The following is a 27302-nucleotide window of genomic DNA, read 5'->3' on the forward strand; positions in this document are numbered from 1 at the left end:
TAGCCGGCCGCCGCCGAGGGAGCCGGAGGTACTTGGGGAGTGGGCAGCGGGCGGGGAGGGAGGTTGTTGGGGTCCGGGGCACCCCTGTTCTAGGCCGGCGGGGAGGTGGGCTGCGAGATGCCAGGGGTCCGGGTCTCCGCCTGGCCACCTGTTCCACGGGCGACAACGGTGCGCGCACCGGTTCCGCGCTGTGGTCCCTCGGCCGTCGCCTGCACGCGAGCTGCGCCCCGAAGTTGAGCGCTACTCTGGGCCCGCAAAGGTTCCGCAGTTCCCTCCCGCAGCCTTGCGGCCCTCGGAGGGTGAGGCCCAAGGGGGAGAGGGACCACTGGGGATCCGAAGACCGGATCCCAGAGCCCTGCTCCGCGACCTTGGGCGCGCAGGGTACCTGGAAGGTCGCTCCGGGGCGCGTCCGGGAGAGGACCGGACTTGCCGCGCCTCGCAGGGAGGGCTTCGGGCCGGGAGTCGGCGCTGGGCTTTCCGGATGCTCCGGCTTGCGACCCGCGGCTCGCGGAAGGGTCTTCGGGTGGAAGGGGGTAGCCTGGCAAAAGCTGGGGAGCAAGGAGGGACAGCGCGGAGCCGCGGCCCACCAGCGCTCGGTCCTGGGGTCAGGACTCTCCCGCTTCTGCCCTTCTTCAGATGGAGGTGGAATCGGAAGCCCTGATGGGCTTGGAAGAGGCTTCGCCTGGGGGGTTTATCCTGTACCCCTCTCTCTGCTGCTGGAGCGAGCCCCCTCGTCTCAGTTTCCTCGCCTGTCACCTGGAGCTAGATGCTCACATCTCCTTGGCAGATTCCACTGAGCCTCTCGCCCGCGGGAGATTAAAAGTCTCCTCATCCACAGCAATCCAGCTGCCGTAGCCCCACCCGGCTCCGAGGTCCTCTCTCCCCCTAGCCTCTGACTTCCCGCGGGTCCCCAAACTCGCTTGTCAGGCGCGTTCTCGGCAGAAATTTCACGTAGGAAAGTCCTCAACCTAAAGACCAAAGCGCACAGGAACTGGGAGGAAGAGGAGAGCCTCCTGTTTTGTTTTCTGTTGTTTGTTTCTTCTACGTTTCTTCAACGCCTCGGGGGCTTTTGTCCCTGCTGAGACAGCTTAGTAGGAGGCGACCTATTTGGAAATCGTGTAAGGAGTTTTGCTTTGTTTCCTTGCACCAGTTACGGCTCTGCAGCTGTCTGTCGAGGTTGACAGGATTAGTCCCAGAGAAAGGGTGATGGATGTCCCAGGGTGTCAGCAGGGTTGGTTGACTCTCCAGAGGCGACTATGACCTACCACATCACCCCCAGAACAGCCTGGTGATTGGGGTGTTGGGGTCCAGACCTTCCGTGATCCGAAATTAACACCTTTATTTCCTTCTCAACTGTGCTGGGTTTTGTTTCACACTTGGTTCTTTCAGACACTTGTTACTTTTTCTTTTGTTTTGAGACACCGCCTCACTGTGTAGCCCATGTTATAAGAATGATTAATGCCACCACATCTTTCTTTATCTGCTATAAAGGAGATTTATTTGGGGGGAGGGGGAGGGGAGAGGATGATTGAACACGTAGACAGGCAGGCAAGACAGAAGGTGGGGGCAGAGCCATGAGGGCAGAGAAGGACAGAAAGACTGAGACAGAGAGAGCTGGGCCGGCTGGCAGGCGGGCCCTTCACATCCTGCACACCTGGTGGCAGATGATGACATAAGACCTTGTCAGGACCTTGAAGGCCCTTGGGGGCAGGCCAGTTGAATTGCTTGCACACCAGCATTCCTCCCTCTGCGCTTAAATTAAAAATGTAGACCAGGCTGGCCTTGGAACTCACAGAGATAGGCCTGTCTCTGCCTCCGGAGTGCTGGAACTAGAGGCCTGTGCCTGCACATCTACCTAGATTCTAATACCTAGATACAAATGTATGCATTTTATAAATGCATTTATTTGTTTAGCCGGTCAGTGTGAAAGACCATCTCAACTGCTGGCTGTGCAGAAGCCCTGGGCCTTGGTACCCTTTCTCTGACGGTGGGTATGTATCTCTGTTTTCCCTAGAAACAGTGAGTCAGACAGTGAGCAGCTAAGAGTTTGTGTGCTGTTTATCAGCGGATGTGAGCTCTTTGGTAGTTTGGTTTTCTACTGCTGGCACTTGTATATGTTTGAAGAGTTGGGGTTTCCTTTGTTGTTCCGTTTGGTTTGGGATTTATTTATCTTGTTGCGTCTGAGCGTTTACATTTGTTTCACTGTATATGAGCGTTTTTGCCTGTTTGTATGTGCACTGCACCCATGCCTGTGTCCGCTGAGGTAAAAAAAAAAAAAAAAGAAAAGAAAAAAGGGTGTCTGATACGCTGGAAACTGGAATTGAGTCACCGAATGGTGACTGGGAGTCAAACCTGAATCCTCTGAAACAGCAAGTGTTCTTAACTGCTGAGCCACTCCCAGCCCCAGGGAGCTCAGGCATTTCTCCATTTGTTTAATTATTTGGTTTGTTTTAAGACAGTCTCATGTAGCACGTACTGGTTTGTAACATGCAGTTTAGCTTTAAGGCTACCCTTAAACTTACAATCCTCCTGCCTCCCGAAGGCTGGGACTATAGACCACAGAGCCAGGTTTATGGGGTGCTGGGGATGAAACCCAGGGCTTCCTGTATATTAGCAGTCTAGCAGCTAGGCTCCACTCCCCAAGTCCGGAGCAGGTTTTTTACATTTTAATTTTGCTTTATCTCCGTGTGTGTGTGTGTGTGTGTTTTCGTGTTCGTTCGTTCGTTCGTTCGTGTGTTCATGTGTGTTCCTGGAGAGGCTTGGCTACATTTAGAAGCCGATTAGAAAGAGCCAGAAAAGGGCTCTGTGGGAGGCCCAGGGTGAAGGGAGGGGACTGGCTGGTCTATAGACTGGGGTCCCCAGGGAACCCAGAAAATGAAGGGAGGAATGCATTGTACTCTGGAGGGAGGTGAGGGCAAGGGCTGAGAGAGGCCTCTTTGGACTGGCTTTGAGCACCTTTGGGGGAGTTGGGACTCCTAGGAAGGGACTCCTGGGAAGGGGGGTCAAGCCTTCTGCACCCCACCTGAAGGATCCTCTGAACTCCCTTAGCGCCTTCTGCTAGGGTTGGACCTTTTGGGTCCCTGACCTCTGGAGCCCTCTCTCACGTGAGAGAGCAGGTGTTGCCGTCCTCATGTGAGTGAGCGTCCATTTTCCTCTCCCTGGGGACGGTCTGGGTAGAGCCTCACCTGCGGGGCTAGGAAAGCGACCTTTCCCTCCATCCCAGGGTCTGCACGCCCTCCAGCCGGCCCCTCTCTCCCCTGGGTCCAGGGTCAACCACGAGCTCACTCCCTCTGACAGCGAGGCCTCTGAGGCCACGTCTGCTGGTGTGAACTGGCAAATGGGGAGCTTGGGGAACAAAGAGCCCTAAGCAAGCCTGAGATGGGAAACCGATAAAAGGGCGGAAGTCATTGTTCTAAACCAGGTGTGGAAGCTCACGACTACGGGTCGGCAGAAGAAAGGGGATGGTGGGGGTGGGGGCTTGAGACGGAAGGGGGGGAGGGGAGGGCGGGCCGCTCAGGAACACCTATCCAGTAATATTCCTTCTCTCCTTCCGGAAAGTCTGGGGGGGGGCAAGCCCACAAGGAGTCACACTTATGTTTCCCTCAGCTTTTGGGACAGAACTTGAAACTCAGGGTCAGGCCTTTCTTCATCACAGTGACCCTGAGCCCCTTACTCCAGCACAGGGAGGTTGACCCCTTTCAACGGGTAAACGATGGTTGAACCCCACCCAGCATTTCCATTTCTCAGCTGCGCCTTGGTTTCAACTCACAGAAGATTACAAATTGAAGGCGTGTGGTGGTGGTCATCCCATGCCTGGGATCCCAGCACTTTGGGAGGCAGAAGCAGGCCGATCTCTGTGAGTTCGAGGCCAGCCTGGTCTACAGAGCAAGTTCTAGGATAGCCAGGGATACACAGAGAAACTATGTCTCAAAAACAAACAAACAAACAAAGATTGCACATTGAATGGAGGGGCAGTATGGGGATTGGTTCAAAGGGCAGTTTTGATAGGAATATTCATCAAACTCCCCCTCTGTGCCGGACCCTAGTTATTCTGAGATGTGTGTTGGTTTCTGCTGTGGTCAGGACACCGGCTGTAGATGTCACAGCCAAGTTGTAGCTGAGTCAGGTGTCACCAACCTGCTGCTACTCCCCACCGACCTTTGCCCCTCTCCTCCCTAGCCTCTGGTGGCTACTTTCCTGCCCACTTCTGAGACTGATGTATTTAACCTCCTGGGGAAAATGACTTCTCACCAGAGAAGAGCGCCTCACAGACGGAAGACCACAAAACAAGAAGACACCAGCTCCAGGGAATACAACTGGCTGTCCTGCAGGGACCATGAGGGTGTGGGCTGGCAGCCGTGCCCTGTGGCGGGAGCAGGCAGGCCGGAGAACAGGCTGTAAAGCCATCATTTACCCGCCTTTGACGCAGGAGTCTCCTTTCTAAGAACTAGCCCTATAGGAGTACTTAAAGATTTTTCTAAAAGATGTTAGGTATAAGGATCTTGGTGAGATCCATTTGCCATGGTGTTTCTGAAAGTCCAAAGGTGGAAACCACTTCTGGCCATCAAAATGGAAGCAGTGATGGCCTGGAGATGGGAGCTGGATATGTCAATGCCAGGGCTTCACACAGAATCAGCCTCGGTTACCCATGGGGCATTGCTCTAGAATCCCAGAACACTAAAGTAGCTTTTATGAAACTGCAGTGTTTGCGTGTAGTGTAGCTAGCCTGCAAACATCTTTCAGATTATTTTGAAATGAAGTCATTTCTTTGATGCTGATTTAAACCCAAGGTTTGGTGCATTGTCAGGTCCAAACCCAGGAGAGAGGTCACCCCGTACCTGTGGTCCGTCCTATATAAACCTATATTATCTCATTCCTATATAAACCTGCCATTTCAGCCATGAATTCTCTTGGTCCTTGGCTTCTCATTGGGTCTGCTTGCCCTCCTCCTCTTCCTTTGTCATCTCATGGCCCCAGTCAGTGGGATTCCTCCGGATGCCTCTGACGGTATCCTCCCTCATATCTATAAGAGGAACCTTCTCCTCAACTCTACCTAGGAGGTATAGTGTCCTTCTTTTCATTCATGAATGCTACGAATGTGCTCTGCCATTGAGCTAACCTTCCCTTCCTTGCATTTACACTTAAAATATTATTGTTGGGTGTGTGTGGAAATCAGAGGAGGATGCTATGGAGTTGGTCTTTCCACTATAGGTTTCAAGTCTTTCACAGCTTTTACACCCGTGAGTCATCTCCCTGCCCTGTTGCTTAGTTTTATCAATCATATTTTAATTGTGAATGAGCTAGGCAAGCAAGCTCTCAACCCTTAGGCATATTTTAATTTGTATGTGTGGGTGGGGAGAACGAAACCGATTTGCTATGTGGCAAAGTCTGACCTCAAACTTGAGTCAGTCCTCCTCTCAGCCTCCTGAGTGCTGAGTGTTACCGTGTCCAGCTTAACATATCTATGTATGATTTAAAAAAAAATTGTAGCCAAGGCAGCGGTGACACAAGTCTTCAATCTGAGCGCTTGAGAGGCAGAAACAGACAGATCTCTGTGAGTCAAGGCCAGCCTGGTCCACAGAGTGAGTTCCAGGACAGAAAGGGCTACACAGAGAAACTGTCTCAACAAGACAAAAGGGAGCCAACTGCAACTCCAGTACAGGACAGGAGTGACTCTGGGTGGGACGAGGAAAGTGTCCTTGGGAAGGTCCAAAATATGTGTTCTGATTTGCATCCTCAGGTGGCGGCGAGGTGGGGTATGGTCCAGTTGTAACTTCTTGCTCCCTAAAACCCAACACTGGGGAGGCGGAGTTAGACCTCTCTGAGTTCCAGGCTAGCCAAAGCTACGTAGTACCACCTTGTCTCAGAAACAATTTTGAGCATGCAACATTTCTGTCTTTGGATGGGCTTGGGGGTCTGTAAGCAGCGTTCCCCCAAGTTAGTTACTGCAGCCAATTCCAAAGGAGAGATCATTTATTCATTTATTCAGAAAATAATACCTGCTCTGGGGTTTTACTAATCTTGCAAACAAACCTGCGACCTATGACCTTGCACAAACGTCACCTTTCCGTAGGACAAACCCACAGAGTAGCTTAGCTGCCGCAGGGGAAATGCTTAAGGATTTGTGGGTGACCACACTGTGGTCAAGCTCCAGTCTGTTCCTCAGGAGATGAGCCCCCCCCCCCTTGTTTTGTTTTCTTGAGACAAACACTGGCCTGGAGGCACCAGGTAGGCCAGGCTAGTTGGCAAGGAAGGCCAGGCATCCTCCTGTCAGTGCCTTCCCAGCTCTGGGGTACAAATGCACTTAGCAGCTTTTATATGGATTCTGAGGATCAAATTCAGGCCGTGGTGCGTGGACCAGCCCTTCACCGAATGAGCCTTCTCCTCAGCCCATGCCTGACATTGTCTGAGTGGTGTCCATAGCTGAACAGCACTGTTTGAGATGCATGCCCTATGTTCTGACTGGGTTTTTGTCAATTTGACACAAGCTAGAGTCATCGGAGAAAAAGGAGCCTTAATTGAGAAAATGCCTCTGGTAAGATCCAGCTGTAAGGCATTTTCTAAATTAGTAATTTATGGGGGAAGGCCCAGCCCTTTGTGGGTGGTGCCATCCCTGGGCTGGTGGTCCTGGGTACTACAAGAAAGCCGGCTGAGCAAGCTATAAGGAACAAGCCAGTAAGCAACCTCTCTGCATCAGCTTCTGCCTCTAGGTTCCTACCCTGCTGGAGTTTCTGACCTGACTTCTTTTGGAGATGAACAGAAATATGGAAATGTAAGCTGCATAAACCCTTTCTTCCCCAACTTGCTTTTCAGTCGTGGTGTTTCGATGCAGCAGCGCAAGAAATTCCTAACACCGCATGAGATGCATACTTAGCCTACAGCCTTTCTGAAAGCCAGTGTTTGGGGTTTTGCCAAGCTAATCAGGTGAGAGATGTTATCAGTTCGAATTTCTCCTCCATTGAAAAATGTCCTCAGGGGCTGAGGATGTGGCTGAGCTGGTGCTGGAATGATGGAACTGGTGTGGCGGTGCACACTTGTAACCCCGGCACTCAGCAGATGGAGGCAGGAGGATCTGGAGTTCAGGCTTCTTCCTCAGCTACATACGGAGTTTGCGACCAATGGGCAACTTGATACACTGTGTCCAAAAAAAAAAAAAAAGACAACAAAATAGCCATCCTTGGTCTTGCGTAATTATTAAAGATTCATATTTTGTATGTGCTCAAACTGTTTATTACCCTTTTTCTTTTTCCTTTCTTTTTGTTTTGTTTTGAGACAGGGTGTCTCTGGGTAGCCTTGGCTGACCTGGACTCCCTTTGTAGACCAGGCTGGCCTCAAACTCACAGAGATCCGCCTGCCTCTGCCTCCCGGAGTGCTGGGATCACAGGCGGGGGCCACCCACCGTGCCCAGCTGTCTTTTTTTTTTTTTTTTTTTTTTTGGTGGGGGGAAGGGAGAGGGGAGGAGACCCAGCAGAACTGAAGATGGCAGCGGTTTGGCTTGGAGGATCATCCTGTGTTCCTGTTGCCTATTCAAACCAGGGACAAGCTGCTGAGGTGCCTACTTAACATATCAAAGAGAACCTGGCCTCCAGGTTCTCCCAGAATTCCTTTAATTCAGACATTTTGGTTTCCTCCCTCTCTCTTTCTCTCTCTTTCTCTGAGCAGCACATGCCTGCCTTTTCCTTCTCTCCCACCCCACTTCTCTGCCTCTCTGATTGATTGTGTGGTGAGTTCCCTGGCCCTGTTCCTTGGGACCAGTGAAACTCCCCAAGAACTGTTCCCGATAATTTAGCTTGAATTGACTCATTTCAGAGGTGGAGAGGGAGCAACAGTTAAGAGCACTTGTTGGGTTTTTTTTTTGTTTGTTTGTTTGGTTGTTTTTGTTTTTTGTTTTTTTGTTTTTGAGACAAATTCTCTGTGAATAGCCCTAGCTGTCCTGGAACTCTGTAGACCAGTCTAACCCGAAACTCAGAGATCCCCCTGCCTCTGCTGGGATTAAAGACATGCCCAATATGTGGCCTGGCCTTGAATTCCTGATTTTTTCGACTCCACCTCCCCATTGCTGAGGTTAACAGGTATGTGTCACCACGCCCCGCTTGTCTCTTGGCCACAAATTAGGGTTGGGTTTTACTTGGTTGTAACCTAAAAGTCCTTTTCTAGGCTGGTTGGATGGCTCAGTAGGTAAAGGTACTTGTCACTGGACCTGATGGCCTGAGTTTGACCCCTGGGACCTACATGGTGGAAGGAGAGAACTGCCTCCCATGGGTTACCTCTGACCTCCACATGTATTCATGTCATCTGTACCCCACTACAACCACCACACGTAAAATAAAACAAATAAACAAATAATGTGACTTGTACGGCCAAAGTGCACGCATGCCTTTAACCCCAGCACTCCAGGGGCAGAGGCAGGTGGATTTTTTAGGACAGCCATGGCTACACAAAGAAACCCTGTCTCGAAAGCAAAAGAAAAAAAGAAATTATTTTCTTTTTAAAGATATGTGAAATAGAAATTTGGGGCCAAACTGTTTGAGAGAGAGGGCTAAGTGAGTTTATCCTGTTTATTCTTCTCCAGTCTTCTCCGCCACATGAGAGTGTGGGAAAAATTCTTTAACCATCCTAGGAAGAATTTTGCTTAACCAGAGGCTGGAGAGATGGCCCAGCATTTAAAAGTAATGGCTGTTCTTGCAGAGGACCTGGGTTTGGGTCCTAACACCAGTATGGCTCTCGAACATCCGTAACTCCAATTCTAGGGGATCTGATGTCCTCTTCAGTCACGAGGCATGTGCTTAGTACAAATAAAATAAGCCAAGTACATAATAACTCAAAACTGGTCCTGCTGAGCCTGGTGGTACACAGTATGGGAGAAGGAGCAGGCAGGTCTCTGAGCTCCAGGCCAGCCTGGGCTGTATAGTGAGTTCCAGTTAACCAACAAAACAAAGCAAAGCTGGTCTGACCTAACAAGATGCTATTAGGTAGAAGTACCTGACATACAAGCCACACTGAAAATCTGAGCTCAGGCCCTCAAACATATGTCTAGCTGTCCTCTGACCTTCGTATATGCATGCCCACTCCACCCCGACTTACACACACACACACACACACACACACACACACACACACACACTAAAAACAAATGTCTTAGTTGAGAGTTCCTATTGCTGTGGAAAACATCATGACCAAAAGCAAGCTGGGAATGAACGGGTTTATTTCAGTCTTTCAGCTTGCAGTCCGTCATTCAGGGAAGTCAGGGCAAGAACCAGCAGGCAGGAACTGATGCAGAAGCCATAGAGGTGCTATAGAGGTGCTATCTGCTGACTTGCTACCCACGGCTTGTTTTTTTTTTTTGGGGGGGGGGGTGAGGGGCTGTCCTAGAACTTCATCTGTAGACTAGGCTGGCCTCAAACACGCAGAAATCTATCTGACTGCCCCTGCCTCCTCAGTGCTGGGCTGAAAGGTGTGTGCCAGACCCACCTGGCTTTTTTGGAGGTGTTTTCTTAATTGAGGTTCCCTCCTTTTGAGTGACTAGCTTGACATAAAACTAGCCAGCACAGATAACAAAAGCTCCATGGTCCTGATACTTAGGAAGGACCATTTTTTTTCATTGTTTCGGTGGTTCCTTTTCTATTGTCTAATCTCTGAATTTTTTTTTTTTTAATTAAAAAAAAAAAAAAACTATGACCTGAGCATGGTGGTGCACCCCTTTAATCCCAGCAGTAGGAAGGCAGCGGCAAGCTGATCTCTGAGTTCAAGGCCAATTTGGTCTACAAAGCAAATTCTAGGCCTGTCTCAAAACAAACAAACAAACTTTATGTATATGAGTGTTTTGCCTGAAGTATGTATGCAAACCATCTACATGGCTGTTCCTGAGGAGGTCAGAAGAGGCATCAGCTGTGCTGCACCTGGATTCACAGATGGTTATGAGCCACCGTGTGGATGCTGGGAGTCGAACCTGGGTTTTATGCAAGAGCAAAAAGTGCGTTTAACCAAACTGAGCCATCTCTCTGGCTCCTCTCTTTGGTTTGGTTTTTGTACAGGGTCTGGCTCTGTAAGCCCAGGCTGTCCTTGAACTCAAGATCCCCCTGTCTCCATCTCCAGAGTCCCAGGATCACAGGTTCATGCCACCAATTCTGGCTGGCTTACTTGTGAATACAGTGACAAGATGCTCTAGCCTCCTCTGAGGCTTGGTCTCTCCTTCCTCATGGCTCTGTCCATTTCAGCTGATACCAGGAGCAGTTTCTAGCAAGACTTCAAGTTCTGGCATCTTTCAGGGCAGTTGAGGCCCACAGCACATGTGTGAAGATTAGAGGATAACTTTTCTCCTTCCGCTGTGGGTTCCTGGGACGGAACTCAGGCCATCAGATTACACAGCAATGGCCTTTACCTGCTGTGTAGTTACCTTCTTGGCCCGGTAACTATAGTTTTCAGGGCAAGAACCAGGCCTCTGATCAGAGCGGTCCCATTAGACTCAGCCAGCACACACCTGTCCCAGCACACACACTGAGTGACAGCGAAAGCCGGGTTTGGTGGATGTGAGAACATGGGAAAAGGAATAAAGAGGCCCAGTAACTCTCAGTTCCGTCCTTGGTTACTGGTATGGGCTTTAGGTTTAAATGGTGGAAGAATTAGGACAGGAGGCAAGAGGCAAGCTAGCCTCCTGCAAGCTTGACCGTCCTGGTCAAGGTGTAGTCTGCCTGGTCATTAACCCTATCTCTGGTTGAGCAGTGTGGTCAGAAATTTTTGCTGTCTGTGATCAAGTGGATCAGTGTGATTCCTCCCAGATGACAGCCCCTGTCTTGGGGGTGCTGTCTCCTCTTCATAATTACCTTCATCTGGGTATTGGTCTCTAGATTGTGTGTGTGTGTGTGTGTGTGTGTGTGTGTGTGTGTGTGTGTACTTCAGGCATGCATCTATCTCTATGACCCTGGCCATTTCATACATTTGTTTGATTGGCTAGTTGGTTGGTTCTGTTTTGTTTTTTGAAACAGGGCTTCTTTTTGTGCAGGCCTGGCTGTCCTGGAACTGTTTAGACCAGGCTGGCCTCAAATTCAGAGGTTCATCTGCTTCTGTCTCCCAAGGGCTAGGACTAAAGGTGTGTACCACCAGACTCATTTCAGTTCTGAACAACTTCCCACCTTATCTCTGGACAGTTTTCCCTGAAGACATAACTGGCCAGGTTATATATGGTTTTATATCAACTGTGCCTGGTCACCAGGGTGGGAGCTGCCTTGTTGACCTGATCTCACCCCGTATCTGAAGTGAGGGAAAGGGGATTAGGCACCGATAGCCACAAACCCTTTCTGGAGTCCGTTCTCAAGTTTAATTCTATCTGTCTGTCCCGAAGGCAGTATGTAGAGTCTTCAAATCCTGCTCGGGTTACTCCGATAGATGTTTTTCTTGTGAGCAATGTCAGTAGACAAGAGTCACAGTGACTTGCAAAGAAAACATAAAACAACCTTGGGAACCAGGGAGAGAGAGAGAGAGAGAGAAACTACTTGCTGGAGGGGTTTTTCATGAGTTTGGTTGCAGGTTCGGCAAGAGACAAAACTGTTCAATCATAAGGCTTGTGCTCAGCATCTTAGGATGATAGTCTTGATTTGACAGCATTGTGTCAGGACCATCGGGTCTTCTTAATTTTGTTTTTATCTAAAGTTTTATTTCTTACTTGCCTGTCTGTCTCAGTGTATGGGTGCCCATGGTGATCTGCCTTTCGTGTGTGTGTGTGTGTGTGTGTGTGTGTGTGTGTGTGTGCTGGGAATTGAACACTTAACCATGAAGTCATCTCTCCAGCTCCCGTTAATGTCATTTTTAGAAATATCTGTAAATCTTTGTTTTGGTTTAACTTGTCTGGATTGAGAAACGTTTAGCCTTGGGCACTGGTGAAGCTCCTTGGGCATGTCTGTGAGGGGGTTTCCACAGAACAACTCTAAGGAGCAAGGTCTTGGCCAGAAGTGGGAGTGGCCAGAAGTGGCCCACGCTGAGGGAGAGGGAGAGTGGCAGAGGAGCCTGAGCAAAAGGGGAAGGAGAAAACCCAGCTGTGCTCTGGCTTCTCCTTCCTGATTCTCTGAGTGCCAACAAGTGCCATCAAGAACCACACCAGGCCTTCGCTGCCATGGTGAAGGCCACCTCTCACACTGTACACCAAAGAAGTCCATATAAGCTGCTTTTTATGAGGTGTTTGGCGGCAGTAATTTAAAAAAAGATAATACAGCAACTAATGCCTATTTTTGAATCATTTTATTTCTATTTCTGAATTATGATAGAGGCATGGTTGGTGGGGTGTAATTCTCTTTGCTTGAGGGTGATGGTCATGAGCAGTGGACGAAGCTCAGTTTATGCATTGCTTGTCCACAGGCTCGAAGCCCAGGCTTCCATTGTAGCACTGTATAAAGCAGGCATGGTGGCTGGAATCCCTGTGTTCAAGAGGTAGGCGAAAAGCCAGGTGGTGGCGGCACACGCCTGTGATCCCAGCGCTTGCGAGACAGAGGCAGACGGATCTTTGTGAGTTCGAGGCCGGCCTGGTCTACAAATTGAGTGCAGGCAGTGCTATAGAGAAGCCCTGTCTCAAAAAAAAAAAAAAAAAAAAAATAGAGGTAGAAGCAGAAGGATCCCAACTTCAAAGTCATCCTCAGATACATAGAACTCAAGGACTAAAAAAGACCCTGTTGCAAACAAACAAAAAAACAAACCAAAAATACAACAACAACAACAAAAAACCCCGAGCCCAATTCCCACAGCTTGTCTGTGGCTTATACAGGTGTACATATATGCATGTATGAACCAGAGGATGCCTAGATAAGCCAGAAGCTTATAAAAGGCTACCTTCCCAGAATTCTTCCCATGCTGTCACGGTCCCACAGACTTAGCATTTCCCACGGTTACATGCATTACAATAGAATATGTCCGCGCCCCAACACTCTCGTTTCTGTGTGGCTTAGGTCACAAAATAACAGGACCTCCAACTCCCCTGTCACCCCAGCATACGCTCAGATACTTCAACCCAACCCACATCTGCTTGAAAGGGCCCCAAAGTTAGACAGTAGACAGTTCAGTAGAACTCCAGAGTGGCTCAAATAAGCCTTTAAACGGACAAGGAAAATGAAGGGCACGGCCTGACACATTCCTGATAGGAGATTGCTCAGCGATTGCACTCACGGATGTATCTTCACCGCTGGAGGTTAGCAGAGCTTTGGTATGTGACCACGGGTAGACGCCAAGACAGGGCCAGAGGCAAGGGAAGATGGCTGGCTCCTTTCACAGGTTCCCGGGGAATGCCGACTGAATGCTTTTATCTATCCGCCAGCAATCCCTCAGAATTTAGCTGAGGTGTAACGGGGTTGCCATATTTATTTTATTTTATTTTTTTCAGTTTGAGGATAGTTTTATTAGAGCTTAAAAGAAAAACACCCCAGGACAGGGGTGGGCAAGATGCAAATCTTCACAGGTACCCAGAGGACCGGAGAGAACATACTTAGGTTCTGGCCAAGACCTGAGAGCAAAAGAAAGAGAAGAAAAAGAAATAGTTCCACCAGTCTGAGTGAGAACACAGAAGCAGATGGTTCCAGCCAAACCTCATGACTATGTGGACTGCCCGGAAGTTTCTTCGTATGTACTAGTTTATACACATATTCAAATCAGTAATATTTCTCTAGACTAGCAATTAACCGTTTTTTTGGTTTTTTGGTTTGTTTGTTTTTTTGTTTTGTTTTTTGGTTTTTGTTTTTTGGTGGGTGGTGGTGTTGGTTTTTCTATGTTTGTTTTGTTTTGTTTTGTTTTGTTTGAGAAAGGGCCCTGCTATGTAGCTTTGGCCAGATTGGAACTCTGTAGAGGCAAGGCTGGCTTTGAACTCACAGAGATCTACCTGTCTCTGCCTCCAAATTAAAGGTGTGCACTACCATGCTGGCCCTGATATTGGGAATGAGGCCCCAGGCTCTAGTTTCTCTAGAAAGGCTTCCCCCTCCCTCTTTTCCCCTCCTCCTCCTCCTCTTCACTTGTTCTGGTTGATGGCTTGATGGTTCCTCTGAAGCTACCCTGGTTTGGGAAGTCAGCTGCTTCCAATTACTTTGTTAAGTTCAAAGGAAGCTCCATTTCCCCAGATTCTGCCCACTAGACAAAAGAGCGGCATTCGTCAGGAGCCGTGAGGCCAGATCCCTCTACAGAAAGGAGCCATTTTCCTTATCACTGCAGAAGGGAAGAATCACAATCTGTCGTGCCAATTGGCACACCAAAGTGCCGCTGGCCTCCAGGCTTCCTCAGTGTGGCAGGCATCTCTTACACATTTCAGGGTCCCTGCAGGATCCTTGCATTTCTCAGCGCTCCTCTCCTCCTTTTTCCTAACCCTCTCCAGCTCATGGGCTTCTGTCTCCCAGCTCCTCAGGCTCCTTATAACCCTGCTATTTTGCCCTCTTTCTTGCCAACACTCTTTCTCTTCATCTTTCACCCTCTCCCCTTTCTCCTTATCTCTCTGCTTTGCTCCTGCGTCACCCCTGGCCAGGTCCAGCCTGCTGGCCGTGTTCGGTCTACCATACTTTTTTCTCTTTGCTGTGGGTTCTTCCAGACTCCTCTACCTGTTCTCTCATAGCTACGATAAAAACCTCCCCCTTAACCATACCATGGTGCGGTCACGTCATCAGTGTATACGCCCTTCTAGTCTATGTGGGCCACAGCTCCTGCTGCCTGCCTCCCTCTTAGAAGGGAAGCTTGGTTCCATCATAATCGCTGATGTTTTCTGAGGTCCTTGTCCCTGGGTCCCTGTGCACTCTCGCTCCCCACTTCACTGCTGTGTAGTCGTGCTTTGGGCCACAGTTCCATGTGGGTGAGAATTTGGGTTTTCTCTGTGCCCTCGATTCTCTAAAGCTGTAACTTCTTTACTTTTCTGTGTGTGTTTCCATAGGAGAGGGGGCTGAAGTAAGCTATCCTTTTATTCCCTTTGGGACAGAGCTTCTTTCCTCTCCTCTCTTCCCCTCTTTTCTCCCCTCTGGTCCCCTCCCCTCCCCTCTCCTCTCTCTTCACAGAACACACACAGGTGGTGCTGGGGAGAGAATCCTGGATTTTATAGATGCTTGAGCCAGCATTCTGCCAACGGCCCTACCTTACAGTCAGCTCCCTATGTGGGGCATCTTACCCTTTCTCCAGCCACGGACTGTAGTCTGTAGTGTCCCTGCTGGCCCAGGAAGCAAAGTGGACAGACCCTAATGCCCAGGCAAGGCTCAGGGAGATAACCTCTCCTGTGGTATGTGTCCTGGACATAGCAGGGGGTCCTAAAGTGGGCTGGGGGACTCTGGGATACTTTAGTCTCTGTCTAAGCAGCGGGGAAGACAATGGGAAGGGGATGTGATTTGACTGCCCTAGAAGCAAGTGTGACCAGGGACTAGGAATTTGTGCTCTGACAGTTCACTCTGGAGAGCCAGGGGAGGGTGTTAAAATAGAAGGTCAGTCCTGGTCAAAGGCCGCACACAATCACACTGCTGGACATAGAGATAAGAGGGCCACGGGCTCCTCCGTAATCTTAGAGATTACCCCAGTGGCTCTCCTTTGCCCAACCCCTCTCCCTTACACAGATGCCTGACAGGAAACGCCAGTCACTGTGGTCTGTGGAGGCCTAGCTTTTAGGCAGGGCCCGAGACACACCTCATGTTCTCCACCCAAACTGGGTCTTAGTCTTGCCACTCCTGGGGCCATGTGTCATAGGCCACAAGGACTCACCCCATCCCAGCCTCACTTTGTCTGGTGGCCTGGAAACCCTAGAAACTTGGTCCATATTCGCCGATAGGCCCACTCCTTTATCCCCCTCCCCCTCCCCATTCCACTTTGCATGGACCCCCTGGACCTCCCACCACACAATCTCTGCTTAGCTCCTCAGGCTCCATGGCCCTGGTTCTACGTGTGTCCCAGCTTGGTTGTTGAATGGAGTCTTCTGTTTTCTTTCATCTTATGAGGACCCCTGGATAGGGTTGCCAGCACTGTCTGCAGAGACCTGGGGAAGGGGGCCAGTGAGGTACCACACATAGGAATTCTGAGTTCTTCTAGAACCTCTATCCCCGTCAGAACGTCTGACCCTCCATTGGCTCAGCGCGTGTTTTCTGTGAGCCATTTTGTTGGCACTCCAGCCCAGAGATGGCATCTACGGGGTTCAATGTGGGCCAAATCTGACCATCCCCATGACAGTGTCTTGGCTCACAGTCAGCCAGGGAAACAGATGGAGGTACATCCATTAAGGATGTAGCACTTGGGTTGGAAAACAGTGCTGGGACTGGTGCCAACCTCTGTCCTTGCCAGCCTGCACTTCTGCAATGAGTCACGGAAGGTCCTGGTAATAGGGAACCATGGAACTGCTTAGAGCAGCAGAGTGCCCAGTGAACATACTGTCTGAAAATAGCTCCCTGCCCTAGGGAAGGAAGCCTGGGGACAGGAGGTAGCTAACAGGGCCATGGCAGGCTCTTCTGACAAGGGCCAGGACTTGCGGTGCAGCTGCAGGGCCTACCCGGGGGGGAGGGGGGGTGTGCGCACTTTGAGTCTGAGGTCACATGGGTATTGAGCTGTGGCCAACTTGGCCCAGTACATAACTTCTATTCCTGAGTCTTCTTCAGCTATTGACACCAAATATGGTGTGTGTGTGATTCTGAATCTAGCACCTCAAGCTGTGGTCAGGCACATCCTACCCCACCTCAGGCCTGGGCTCTACCCTATGCCATGGCAGAGTCAGGGCACCCCAGGACTTCAGGTCCCAAATACTCAGGGGTGCATTCTGCTGATGGTTGTCCATATACTATCTGTCTCCCACTGTATTAAAGCTGCTTAGGACCCTGCAGGGTGGTGGCATCAGGACCAGCGTATGCCTTTAATCCTTGGAGGCAGAGGCAGGCTGATCTCTGAGTTCCAGGCCAGCCTGGTATACAGAGTAAGTTCCAGGACAGCCAAGACTACACAGAGAAACCCTGTCATGAAAAATGAAACACATACAAAAAAATACTTATGCCCAGAATAGCCTCACTCCCCAAAGGAGGACAAAGCTCGCATCATTCCATTGGTTGTCCCAGCTCTGCTACATGCATAACCCTGGCTGGGCTCCCAAGCAGCTCACTGACCTTCGCTCCAACCCTGCTCGCTCACTGGTGCTCTTGTTCAGTCAGCAGCTGGCCCCCTGCTCAGCCAATGATACGCCTGTTCACAGATTCCCTCCCTCCTTGGTTCATTCACAGATTCCCTCATCTGCTCCCTGTGGAATGCTAGACAGGCCTCCAGATGCTGAACAAACACAAAATAAATGCAAAAATCTACTTTTCTTTTTTGAGTTCTTTCACCGGCTTCTCATCCCAGCAGGAAGGAGGTTGGGTGCAGGACCTGGTGGAGTGTTTGCCTTGCTTGCATGAAGCAGTGAGGAAGGAGGCAGGAGGATCAGAAGTTCAAGGTCATCTTTTCGGCTATATAGTAAGTTGGAGATTAGCTTGCTCTATGTGAGTCACTCAGTAAGACAAAATAGCTATCCTTGTTGAATGTCTTACTGTGTATGAGTGCTCTGTCCGCATGTATGCCTGCAGGCCAGAAGAAGGTATTCAGATGGTTATGAGCTATGTGTTTCTGGGGATTGAACTCTGGACCTCTGGAAGAGCAGTCAGTGCCCTTAACCACTGAGCCATCTCTCCAGCCCAACCATTTCAACTCTTATAAAGGAAAACATTTCATTGGGGCTAGCTTACAGTTTCAGAGGTGTAAGCCACTGTCATGGTGCTGGAGACGGAGCTGGGAGTTCTATATCTGGATCCTCAGGCAGCAGGAAGAGAGTGCCACATTGGACATGGCTTGAGCATCTGAGACTTCATAGCCCACCCCCAGTGACACATTCACTCCAACAACTCCTGATAATGCCACTCCTATAGGCCTATGAGGCCATTTTCATTCCATTGGACTATTTCTAAATAAATTTACCTAAACAGGCACAGTATTTTGGGATAAGCACTAGGAAGAATAAACAAGTGGAAGGCAGGGATCTCTGGAGTTATAGGTTTGAGACATGAGGGTGAATTATGAGTAGAGAATGAGCCATCTAAGCAGAGAAAGTAGGAGGTATCGCAGGTCCTAGAGCAATGATGGTATGTGGCTGACATAGATCAGGAACCAGGGAGAGGGTGGGATAAGCCAGGGGTGTAAGGCACAAGGCTGCAGGGACCTGAATCCTCATATTATTTAGGGTCTCATGTAGCCCAGGCTGGCTTTAAACTTGCTATATAGCCTAGGATATCCTTAATTTTCTTCTCGTATCTTTTAAGTAATGAAAACATTTTTTTGTTGTTGTTGGTTGGTGGTTTGCTTTGATGTTTGTTTGTTTTTTTTTTTTAATTTTATCTGTTTATTACATATATACCAGAAGAGGGTGCCAGATCTCATCATAGATGGGTGAGAGCCACCATGTGGTTGCTGGGAATTGAACTCGTGACCTCTGAAAGAGCAGCCATTGCTATAACCACTGAGCCATCTCTCCAGCCCTAATTTTCTTTTTTGACACAGGGTTTCTCTGTATAGTTTTGGCTGTTCTGGACTCGCTTTGTAGACAAGGATGGCCTCCAACTCACAGAGATCCTCCTGCCCCTGCCTTCCCTAGTACTATAAGCATTTATCTGTGTGTGTGCGTGCAAATGTCTACATGACGAGAACAGGGTATTGTGTCTCTCAGAGCTGAGGTGTAGGTACTACTGGGATCTGAACTCCAGTCTGATGCAGCAGAAGGTACTCTTGATCACTGAGCCATCTCTCCAGCCTCTGACTTTGTTTTTTTGGTGTTTTTGAGACAAGGTTTCTCTGTGTAGCCCTGGCTGTCCTGGAACTTATTCTGTAGACTCAGCTAGCCTTGAACTCATAGATCTATCTGCCTCTGCCTCCCAGAGTGCTGGGAGCAAAGGCGTGTGCCACTGTGACCAGCTTGTTTTTAAATACTAGCATCAGGCTATGATGCCCAAGGCCGTCCCAAACTTGTATATGAACTCAAATGTCCCCTAACCCTGTAACCCAGTCACTGTGTCCAGCTCCGAGTATATTTCATCTTGTTGTGTATGGTTCTTGGCCTCACTATGTAACCCAGGCTGGCCTGGAACTTGTAGTGATCCTCCTGCTTCTGCCTCTCCAGTGCTGGGATTCAGCCTTTGTCTCTCACTTGCTGAGTATGAGCTGATCTGGAGCAAGTATGGGCTCTTCTCCTTGGTACCTCCCATAGCCCCTTGCAGCCTGTGGGGACAAAGGTGCACGGCTCCCACTGGCCACTTCCATCTCCATCTGACTGGCCCTTCCTTTCTCTCCCTCGTGTCCTGCCCAAGTGCCACTTCACCCAGGGAGTTCTAGTTAATTGTATTGTCCCTCTGTCTCCAGACAGTGTGCCCAAAGGGCCAAGCACGGGCTAATGTGCTCAGTTTGGCAACAGGGCCAGACTCTGGAAGCCAAAATTGCTGACCAACTTGCCCTTCCAGCTGGGAGGGCCCAGCTACTGGAGGTCTGACCCTTTCTGCCTTTCATCTTTTGCAGGTGGTCTGGCAGACCTGAGTATCAGAGAGCAGGCCATATTCCTGTTGGCAGAGAAGATCGGCTCCTAACCCAGTGCACACATCCAGTATGCCTACAGGCTGCTAGGACCCCACCTCCTCGCCATGGACTGCCCAGGCTGGTCAGTAGCTCTTTAACCTGGAGAGAGTCCATCGAGAAGGCTCAAACCCCAAGCTCTTCCCCATGGGATGGTAATTCCAAGAGCCTAAGGACTCAAATCTCAGTTCCCTGTAGCTCCTACCTGGCTATGTCTAATCCTTTGACCTCCTTCCACTCAAGTTTCCTGACTCCTAAGGTCAAAATAATGCAATTGGCCGAGTGGTGGCAGTGAGCACCTTTAATCTCAGCTCTTAGGAGGCAGAGGCAGGTGGTTCTCTGAGTTCAAGACTAGCCTGGTTGACAGAGTGAATTCTGGGACAGCCATGGCTACACACAGAGAAACTGTGTCCAAAAAAAAAAAAAGCTGCAACTGTCTCCTGGAGTAGCCAAGGGCCTGAGGGCTGTGAAGGCAACCTAGAACCTACAATAGGTATGGGGTGACCCAGCACCAGGGCTGCTGGTGATATTCTGGTTATAGGACCAGGCTTGTGCAGTGAGCCAGACACCCTTTTGGCCACTTCCTTCCAGGACCAGCTCTCTCCCCAGGAAAAGGTAATGTGGTAAGAGCACAGACACCCTCAACCCTGCCCACTCCTCCCGGACACATCCTGCCACTGTCTACCTGGGCACAGCACGAGAGATATAGACTGTCCGTGTCCTCATCCTTAAGGCAGAGGCGAGGAGTAGCCCCTGTCAGCTGCCTGTGTGGGTTCAGCAGGTTTGTGTGTGTGGATTACTGTCGGTTAGATGGTCGGTATTGACAGAGCCCGTGTATGATGTAGGGTGTGGCGGGGCCTAGTTACAATCCCAGTACTTGGGAGGCTGAGGCAGGAGAATCAATAGTCAAATAGTCCATATAGTGACTGGTGAATTCGAGGCCATCCTCACCGACTTAAAAAGCCTGCCAGGTGGGGCTGGAGAGATGGCTCAGTGGGTTAAGAGCACTGGTTGCTCTTCCAGAGGGCCCAGGTTCAATTCCCAGCACCCACCCACATGGCAGCTCACAACTGTCTGTAACTCCAGGATCTGAAAACCTCACACAGGCATACACACAGGAAAGACACTGATACACATAAAATGAATAATTAAATAAATAAATAAATCCTTAGAAAAAAGAGCCCCCAAGTGTCCGTCTGTCTCTACCTCCCCACGGGTGGGGTTACACGCACACATTGCTGTGCATGGCTTCTCCGTGGGTTCCCGGGATCCCAGCTCAGGGCCTTGCGCTGTTTTACCCACCGAGACATCTCTGCAATCCTGAGTCCAGGTCTTCATGTGTTGGAGGCTTTTCGTGGCCTGTCTTTGAGTGAGCCAAAGCCTGGTCAAAGGACAAAGGAGCTGAGGAGTCAAAGGACAGCCCCAATAGGCCAAGAGAGGCAGACTTGGCCAGGCACAGGGGGCCACGTGGCAGTCATTGCTTCTGACTGTCCTTGAGTGTGGTAGACTCTGGCTGCACACTGCCAGAGCCATGGGTTCTGGTCCCCAGGCATTCACAGGTTTCCTACATGGGGCAAAAAGGACCTTGCCCAGACCCCAGTCTACAGCTCCTGGTTTACAGATGAGCAGGTAGCTCTCTGGGGGCGGGGGCAGCTCATGGCTCTTGGGTCTCAGAGACCTTAGGCTTTGAAAGCTGGCACTGTGTCCCCTTGGTGTTGGCGGGAAACACGTTTCTCGAGAGTCGCGGATGCCTGCGGCCAGCCTACCTGAATGCTGGTGCTCATTTTTTACAGACCAGTCAATCCCTGTGGGTGTCCCCTGCTCTGATCTGGAGGAGACCATGTCCAAGACCCCTAACTGCCTGCTGCGGATGCTCAGGGCCACCCCCAGACAGCGGGTCTTCACCCTCGTCATTATCAGCTTCAAGGTCACACTCTTCATCTTCTTCATGATCTACTGGCACGCTGTGGACTCACCCAAGGACCCAGGACGACAGTATAGCCTGCCAGTGGCCATCCCCTGCCCCCAGCTGGCCTTTCCCAGCCTCCCTTCCCCAGGCAACATCTTCTTCCTAGAGACATCAGACAGGACCAACCCCAGCTTTCTGTTTATGTGTTCTGTAGAGTCAGCTGCCAGGGCACACCCAGACTCCCGGGTGGTGGTGCTCATGAAAGGGCTAACTAGACACAGCACAGCCCTGCCCCGGAACCTTGGCGTCTCTCTCCTGAGCTGCTTCCCCAATGTCCTAATACAACCTCTAGATCTGCAACAGCTGTTTGAAGACACACCTTTGGCAGCCTGGTACTTGAGGGCTCAGCGCCGCTGGGAGCCCTACCTGCTGCCGGTGCTGTCAGATGCCTCCAGGATCGCACTCCTCTGGAAGTTTGGTGGCATCTACCTGGACACAGACTTCATCGTCCTCAAGAACCTGAGGAACCTGACCAACATGCTGGGCTTCCAATCCCGCTACGTACTCAATGGCGCCTTCCTGGCCTTCGAGCGCAAGCATGAGTTCTTGGATCTGTGCATACATGACTTTGTGGACCATTACAATGGTTGGATTTGGGGCCACCAGGGCCCCCAGCTGCTTACCCGAGTCTTCAAGAAGTGGTGTTCCATCCGCAGCCTGAAGGAGAGCCACGCTTGCCGAGGAGTCACCGCCCTGCCCCCGGAGGCCTTCTACCCCATCCCCTGGCAGAACTGGAAGAAATACTTTGAAGAGATCAGCTCCGAGGAACTGGCCCGGCTGATCAATGCCACCTATGCTGTTCACGTGTGGAACAAGAAGAGTCAGGGCACACACCTCGAGGCCACATCCAGGGCCCTGCTGGCTCAGCTGTATGCCCGCTACTGCCCCACGACACATGAAGCCATGAAGATGTACTTGTGAGGACGGACCCTCCGGGCAGCCTTCGTGTTACAGCAGGATTATTAACGCCTTTCCCGGGGAGGTGGGATCGGCAGGCAGGAAAGAGGGGGAACACTGAGCGTTCCAAGGTAGCTGGATGACACACAGTTGGGGGCTGGTGGCAGGAGAGGAACTCAGAGAAGCTTGTGTATGAATGCTGACAAGGGTCCAGTGCTCTCAGCCTCATGAAACCAAAGGGTAGGGCAGCCCTCCCTGAGAACACCATCTTTTTCCCCTCCCCTGGGACACTGCTCTGAAGAGCTGCCACAACCCATTCCGGAGTTCGGGAATGTGGAAATTCTTTTGGCTCCAGGGAAAAGGTTTTAAATCCCCTCCCTGTTGTAGACGCCAGGGGCTATAATAAAAGTGACTCACTACCCCATCCAATGCCTCACGGTCACATGGTATGCTTGTGAACATAGACTTCCAGGCACACTGTTCTGCAGATGGGAACGGGACAGGGAGTGGCTGGCTGCCAAGGTGTGGAAGGAGCCTGTGGTTCCAAATCATTTCTCAAGGCTCACAAATAGCCTATTCGTACCTCGATAAGCCTAGATTTATTTTAGCCTAAATGGGCCTCAGTGTGAACACCAAGGCATGAGGAGTAGGGGCTAGCCCCAGCCAAGCCTGGGAAGGGCCTCGGCCTCACCCTGGAAGCCTGGATAGGCTACTAGTAACTCCAGCATCAGGACTGGGCCATGGGAAAGGCTCTGCAGCTACTGCTGATTCTCTCCTCTGATTGGCTGGGCATTCCCATGGGGCGGGAGGTCAGGAGGCTGCCAGGAATTTTGGACTTTTCTCCAGCCTCTGCTCTGCCTGCACAAGGCCTTGGGCAGCTCAGTAAGGAAGTGAGGTGCCTGGCTCCAAAAATACTCAGGAGCATGTGAGGGCTTCGATGAAGACGATAAATTGCAAGCCAGTTATTTCTCCAGCCAATCACAGTATCATTTGGAAAGATCTCAGCTTATAGGGGCTGGAGAGACGGCTTGGCACTTTTGCTGCCTTCTCAGAAGACCCACGTTTGGTTCCAAGCACTCAGTAGGGCAGCTCACAACCACCTGTAACTCCAGCTCCAGGGGATCTGATGACTCCTGGTCTCCATTAGCTCCTGTACTGCCATGCGAACATACACACATAGGCACTGAATAATCTTTAAAAAAGAAAAGAAATCTTGGTCCCGGCTGGCTGCTGGGGAATTAACAGCAATTGTCATGTCTCCATCTCCCAAGAGGTAGGATTATAGGCATGAGCCGGTGAGCCTCATCAATCCTTTTCATTTCTTCCTTTCTGTTTTAGAATGACAGGCTTTACTCTGACCGCACGAACACTGTACATGACTGCACACACTGGAACACGTGACATGATGTCTTGGGGCTGGGGGTTGTTCAGCCACATGATGATCTAGCGACAGCCTAAACAGGTGCTGGCACACAGACATGAAACATGTCGCCCCCTCCCCATAAGCACTGCCACAGCTCCCTGAGGCCCAGCATCCAAGGCCTTCCATTGCTTAGCCCTGCCTCCCTCTCTCTCCATCCACACTGAACTCATATTCCTGGCTCCTTCCCACACTCACAGCAGCACCTTGACGCTCCTATGCTTGTGCCAATGCTGCCTGCGGTGCCTCTCCTGGCCATCCTCACCACCAACTCTCACTGCTACCCACAAGGAAGACTTCCTCTTAGGAAGTAGTTTGGGACTGAGCCTCCTCTGGGCACACAGCACCCGGGGGAGGGGGGAGGCGGGGGCAAGGAAAGCTTCCCATCATTGTGGATTTCAACCTGTCTCAGCAAAGGTCTTGAAAGTGAGAACTTGCCAAATGTATCTCAGGATCATTCCCCAGGGTCAGGCTCAGGACCCCATGTTGCTAGGTGAGGGTCTCAAAATGTTCTTTTATTTTATTTCATGTGCATTGGTGTTTTGTCTACATGTATGTCTGTGGGTGTCAAGTCCTCTGGAACAATTGTGAGCTGCCATGTGGGTTCTGGGAATTGAACTCAGGTCTTCTGGAAGAGCAGCCAGTGCTCATAACCATTGAGCCATCTCTCCAGCCCCCTCAAAATGTTCTTAGCCCCTGCAGAGCTGAGGGCCCAGAAGAGGCCCGTCCTGGTCTACTACTTGCTGGGTTATGGGGCACATCAGTCTGAGACTTGGCCACGTGACCCTCAACAGTGGGTGGAACAGTTGCAGCCCTTCTCTGAGGGCCTGTGGATGGACCTTCCAGATGGATCCAGGAGGCAGCCAGGGCCCCGACCTTGAGTCATGCCTCTCTGGGCCGTATCCAAAAGCAGGGAGCTGAGAGATGCTCTGAGAATGGTTAGCACTGAGCAGAGAGAGGTTCTCCTGCATTCTCTGCCTCCCTTCATCCAGCACCCTGTGTCTCGCCCAGCCCCCTGACTCTGGGCCTCCTATTCCAGCCACCATAAACTGCCAGGCAAGATACAGGGCACCAGAAATAACAGCATACCAAGAAGAGTAGGGAGGCAGGGCCTGGGAGACAAGAGCAAATGGCTGGCTCATTCCTAGACCAAGAGAGAAGCTTTGATGCCCAGTGAGGTAATTCCAGCATCCACCATCACAGGCCTTGTTCAAGCACTTCCTGGGCTGGGGGGAAAAGGTCTTGCTTAATGTCCAGCTAAGGAGCCCCTTTGCCAGCCTCCAGCCTCTCCGTTGAGGCCAGTTTCAGCATGTTCCTCTTTTGCAAAGAGCTGAGTCAGCCCTGCTAGCTCCCAGGGTGTACGTGACTATCAAAGGAGCCCCACTGTGTGCCCCTAAATCCTTTATTATGGAACCCCACCTTCCACACCAGTAGAGTGGAGGTTCAGTCTAGGCCCTTCCTGAGTTTAGAGATTGATAGATGGAAGCAGGCTTGCAAGGCTTGTGTGGCCTGGGAGCAGGACATTCTTATAACTTTATTGCATCCACAGACTGGAGCCTGGGACATGGAAACACACACACACACACACACACACACACATACCGCCCTATAGGGACCCCACCCTCTGCCAGGGCCTGATTCCAGATGCTCTGCAGACATTTTCCCTGCCTTGGCCCAACTCCCAGTGAGAGGATACCCTGCCTACCTCAGAAGTCAGACCATTCTCTGTGCAGCTGGGTTCTGAGAGAGGCAAAGGGAGGGGTGGCCTGGGTGGAACATGTCCTGGGGACATGAAATCAGATCCTCAGGCCCCTATGGTTTCTCACTGAATAGTCTGTTTACAGATATCTTTTTTTTTTTTTTTGTCCGAGTCTGTGGAATGCTACCCACAGGGGCCCAAGGCAAGCTCTCTATCAGTTACCTAATGAAGCTTCCAGGCCTGCCAGACAGGCACTTTCCAGCAGGGAAGTCTTTCCCAGCAGCTCACAGTTAGGGGACTAATTTCCCCTGGCTTCTGGATCAACACTTAGCCTCTTGTTTGAATATTAAATTGGACCACCATCCAGCTGAGTACCTGAGCAGAGGCCAAGGAGAGATGAGCACTGTGGGCCCCATTCCTGGAAATCTGCCTTCTTGCTGTGCTCCTTACTAAACTTCTGCTTAGGGCCAGTTTTGTGCTATGCATGCTGGGAATTCTGGTGTGAGGCTGGAGGTCTGGACTGGGCAAAGATTCAAATGTGATTTATCCTGGGTAGGGCAGCTGGAGAGCAAGCATGTCTTAGTTGGAGTTTCTATTGCTGTGAAAAACACCATGGCCAAAAGCAGCTTGGGGAGGCATTTCATCCCTCCTGGAACCTGGAGGCAGGAGCTGATGCAGAGGCCATGGAGGGGTGCTGCTTTTTGGTTTGCTCCCCATGGCTCAGTCAGCCTGCTTTCTTATAGAACCCAAGACCACATGCCCAGGGGTAGCTAACACTGCCCATATTGATTTGGGCCCTCCTGCATCATTAAGAAAATGCACCACCACTTGAGAGGTTCATCCCTGAGTTTGAGGCCAGAGGGGGCTATAGAGTGAGTTCCGAGACAGCCAGGGCTACACAGAGAAACCCTGTCTCAAAAAAGAAAAGAAATTACAGGCCAATCCAGTGGAGGCATTTTCTCAGCCATGGCCAGCCTCGGCTATTTGTTAAGTCTGGGGCTGGCCTAGGCTACATAAGACCCTGTCTCAAAAGAAAACAAAAACAAACAAACAAAAAAAAAATCAAAAAAGACATAAAGAATTTAATCTACGACTTAGTCGAAGAAGCATGACAAGCAGTTAGGAGGAGCAGAGCCGGAGAACAGGGAGTGGCCTCTCCCATGAAGCAGCTGCCACACCCGGAGATGGGCACTGGGCAAGCAGGGAGCCACCACAAGGAGGGAAGGACCTAAACGCCCTTCAGGTGGTGAGAGAGAGCATGAGCATGTCTGGGGGTTGACGACAGGACTGAGGGATCCCTAGGAAGCAGTAGAGCAGTACTTGGGGGTACACCTGGAAAATGAGCAACTGAGTCCACGTGGGCCAGGCGGGAAAGCCCTGCCTCCAGTGCCTTAAGCATGACCCGGTCCAGGAGGCTTCCAGGGAGAAGGAACAGGATGAGGAGGGATCTTCCGGCTGGCTGGATCACCTTTCTCCCCCTGGCCATGATCCCTCCAGGCTCAGGCGGGGACTGCAAACAGCAGGACTAACTCCTGTGTGCCTCCTTCCTTCCCCCAGTTTCCAGGCAGCAGCTCCAGGCTGTGGCGACACCATCAGCTTCCCTGGTCTACAGGATACAGCAGGGGCTGATTTTCACCTTTACATGGTGGAGCCCCCTGCCGGTAGAGCACCCGCCGCCCTGACAGACCTGTTTGGATATAACAATGGCCTATGACAAACCTTACAGGCACTGGAACAGCTAGTCCAGGAGC

At 50.8% G+C, this 27302-nt stretch overlaps 1 protein-coding gene across 7 annotated transcripts; it reads left to right on the forward strand.

The window, feature by feature from the left end:
* Positions 1-27302, forward strand: A4galt (alpha 1,4-galactosyltransferase (P blood group)). Of its 7 annotated transcripts, none has more exons than XR_008722421.1 (6): positions 1-28; positions 6814-6924; positions 13442-13602; positions 17320-17427; positions 19513-19651; positions 27109-27302. XR_008722421.1 is itself a non-coding variant. In XM_055627267.1 (6 exons), the coding sequence occupies exon 6, from the start codon at positions 21407-21409 to the stop codon at positions 22454-22456; it is 1050 nt and encodes a 349-aa protein (XP_055483242.1). In that variant the 5' UTR covers positions 1-28; positions 6814-6924; positions 13442-13602; positions 17317-17427; positions 19513-19651; positions 21360-21406; the 3' UTR covers positions 22457-22856. The 7 variants fall into 7 exon arrangements, 6 of the variants coding, with proteins under 6 accessions (XP_055483242.1, XP_055483241.1, XP_055483245.1 ...); XM_055627267.1 differs by lacking the exon at positions 27109-27302 and adding an exon at positions 21360-22856 and having other exon boundaries at positions 17317-17427; XM_055627266.1 differs by lacking the exon at positions 27109-27302 and adding an exon at positions 21360-22856.

This window comes from Psammomys obesus, unplaced genomic scaffold (genome assembly GCF_907164565.1).
Source record: "Psammomys obesus unplaced genomic scaffold, mPsaObe1.curated_primary_1811, whole genome shotgun sequence".
Classification (NCBI taxonomy): Eukaryota; Metazoa; Chordata; class Mammalia; order Rodentia; family Muridae; genus Psammomys; species Psammomys obesus.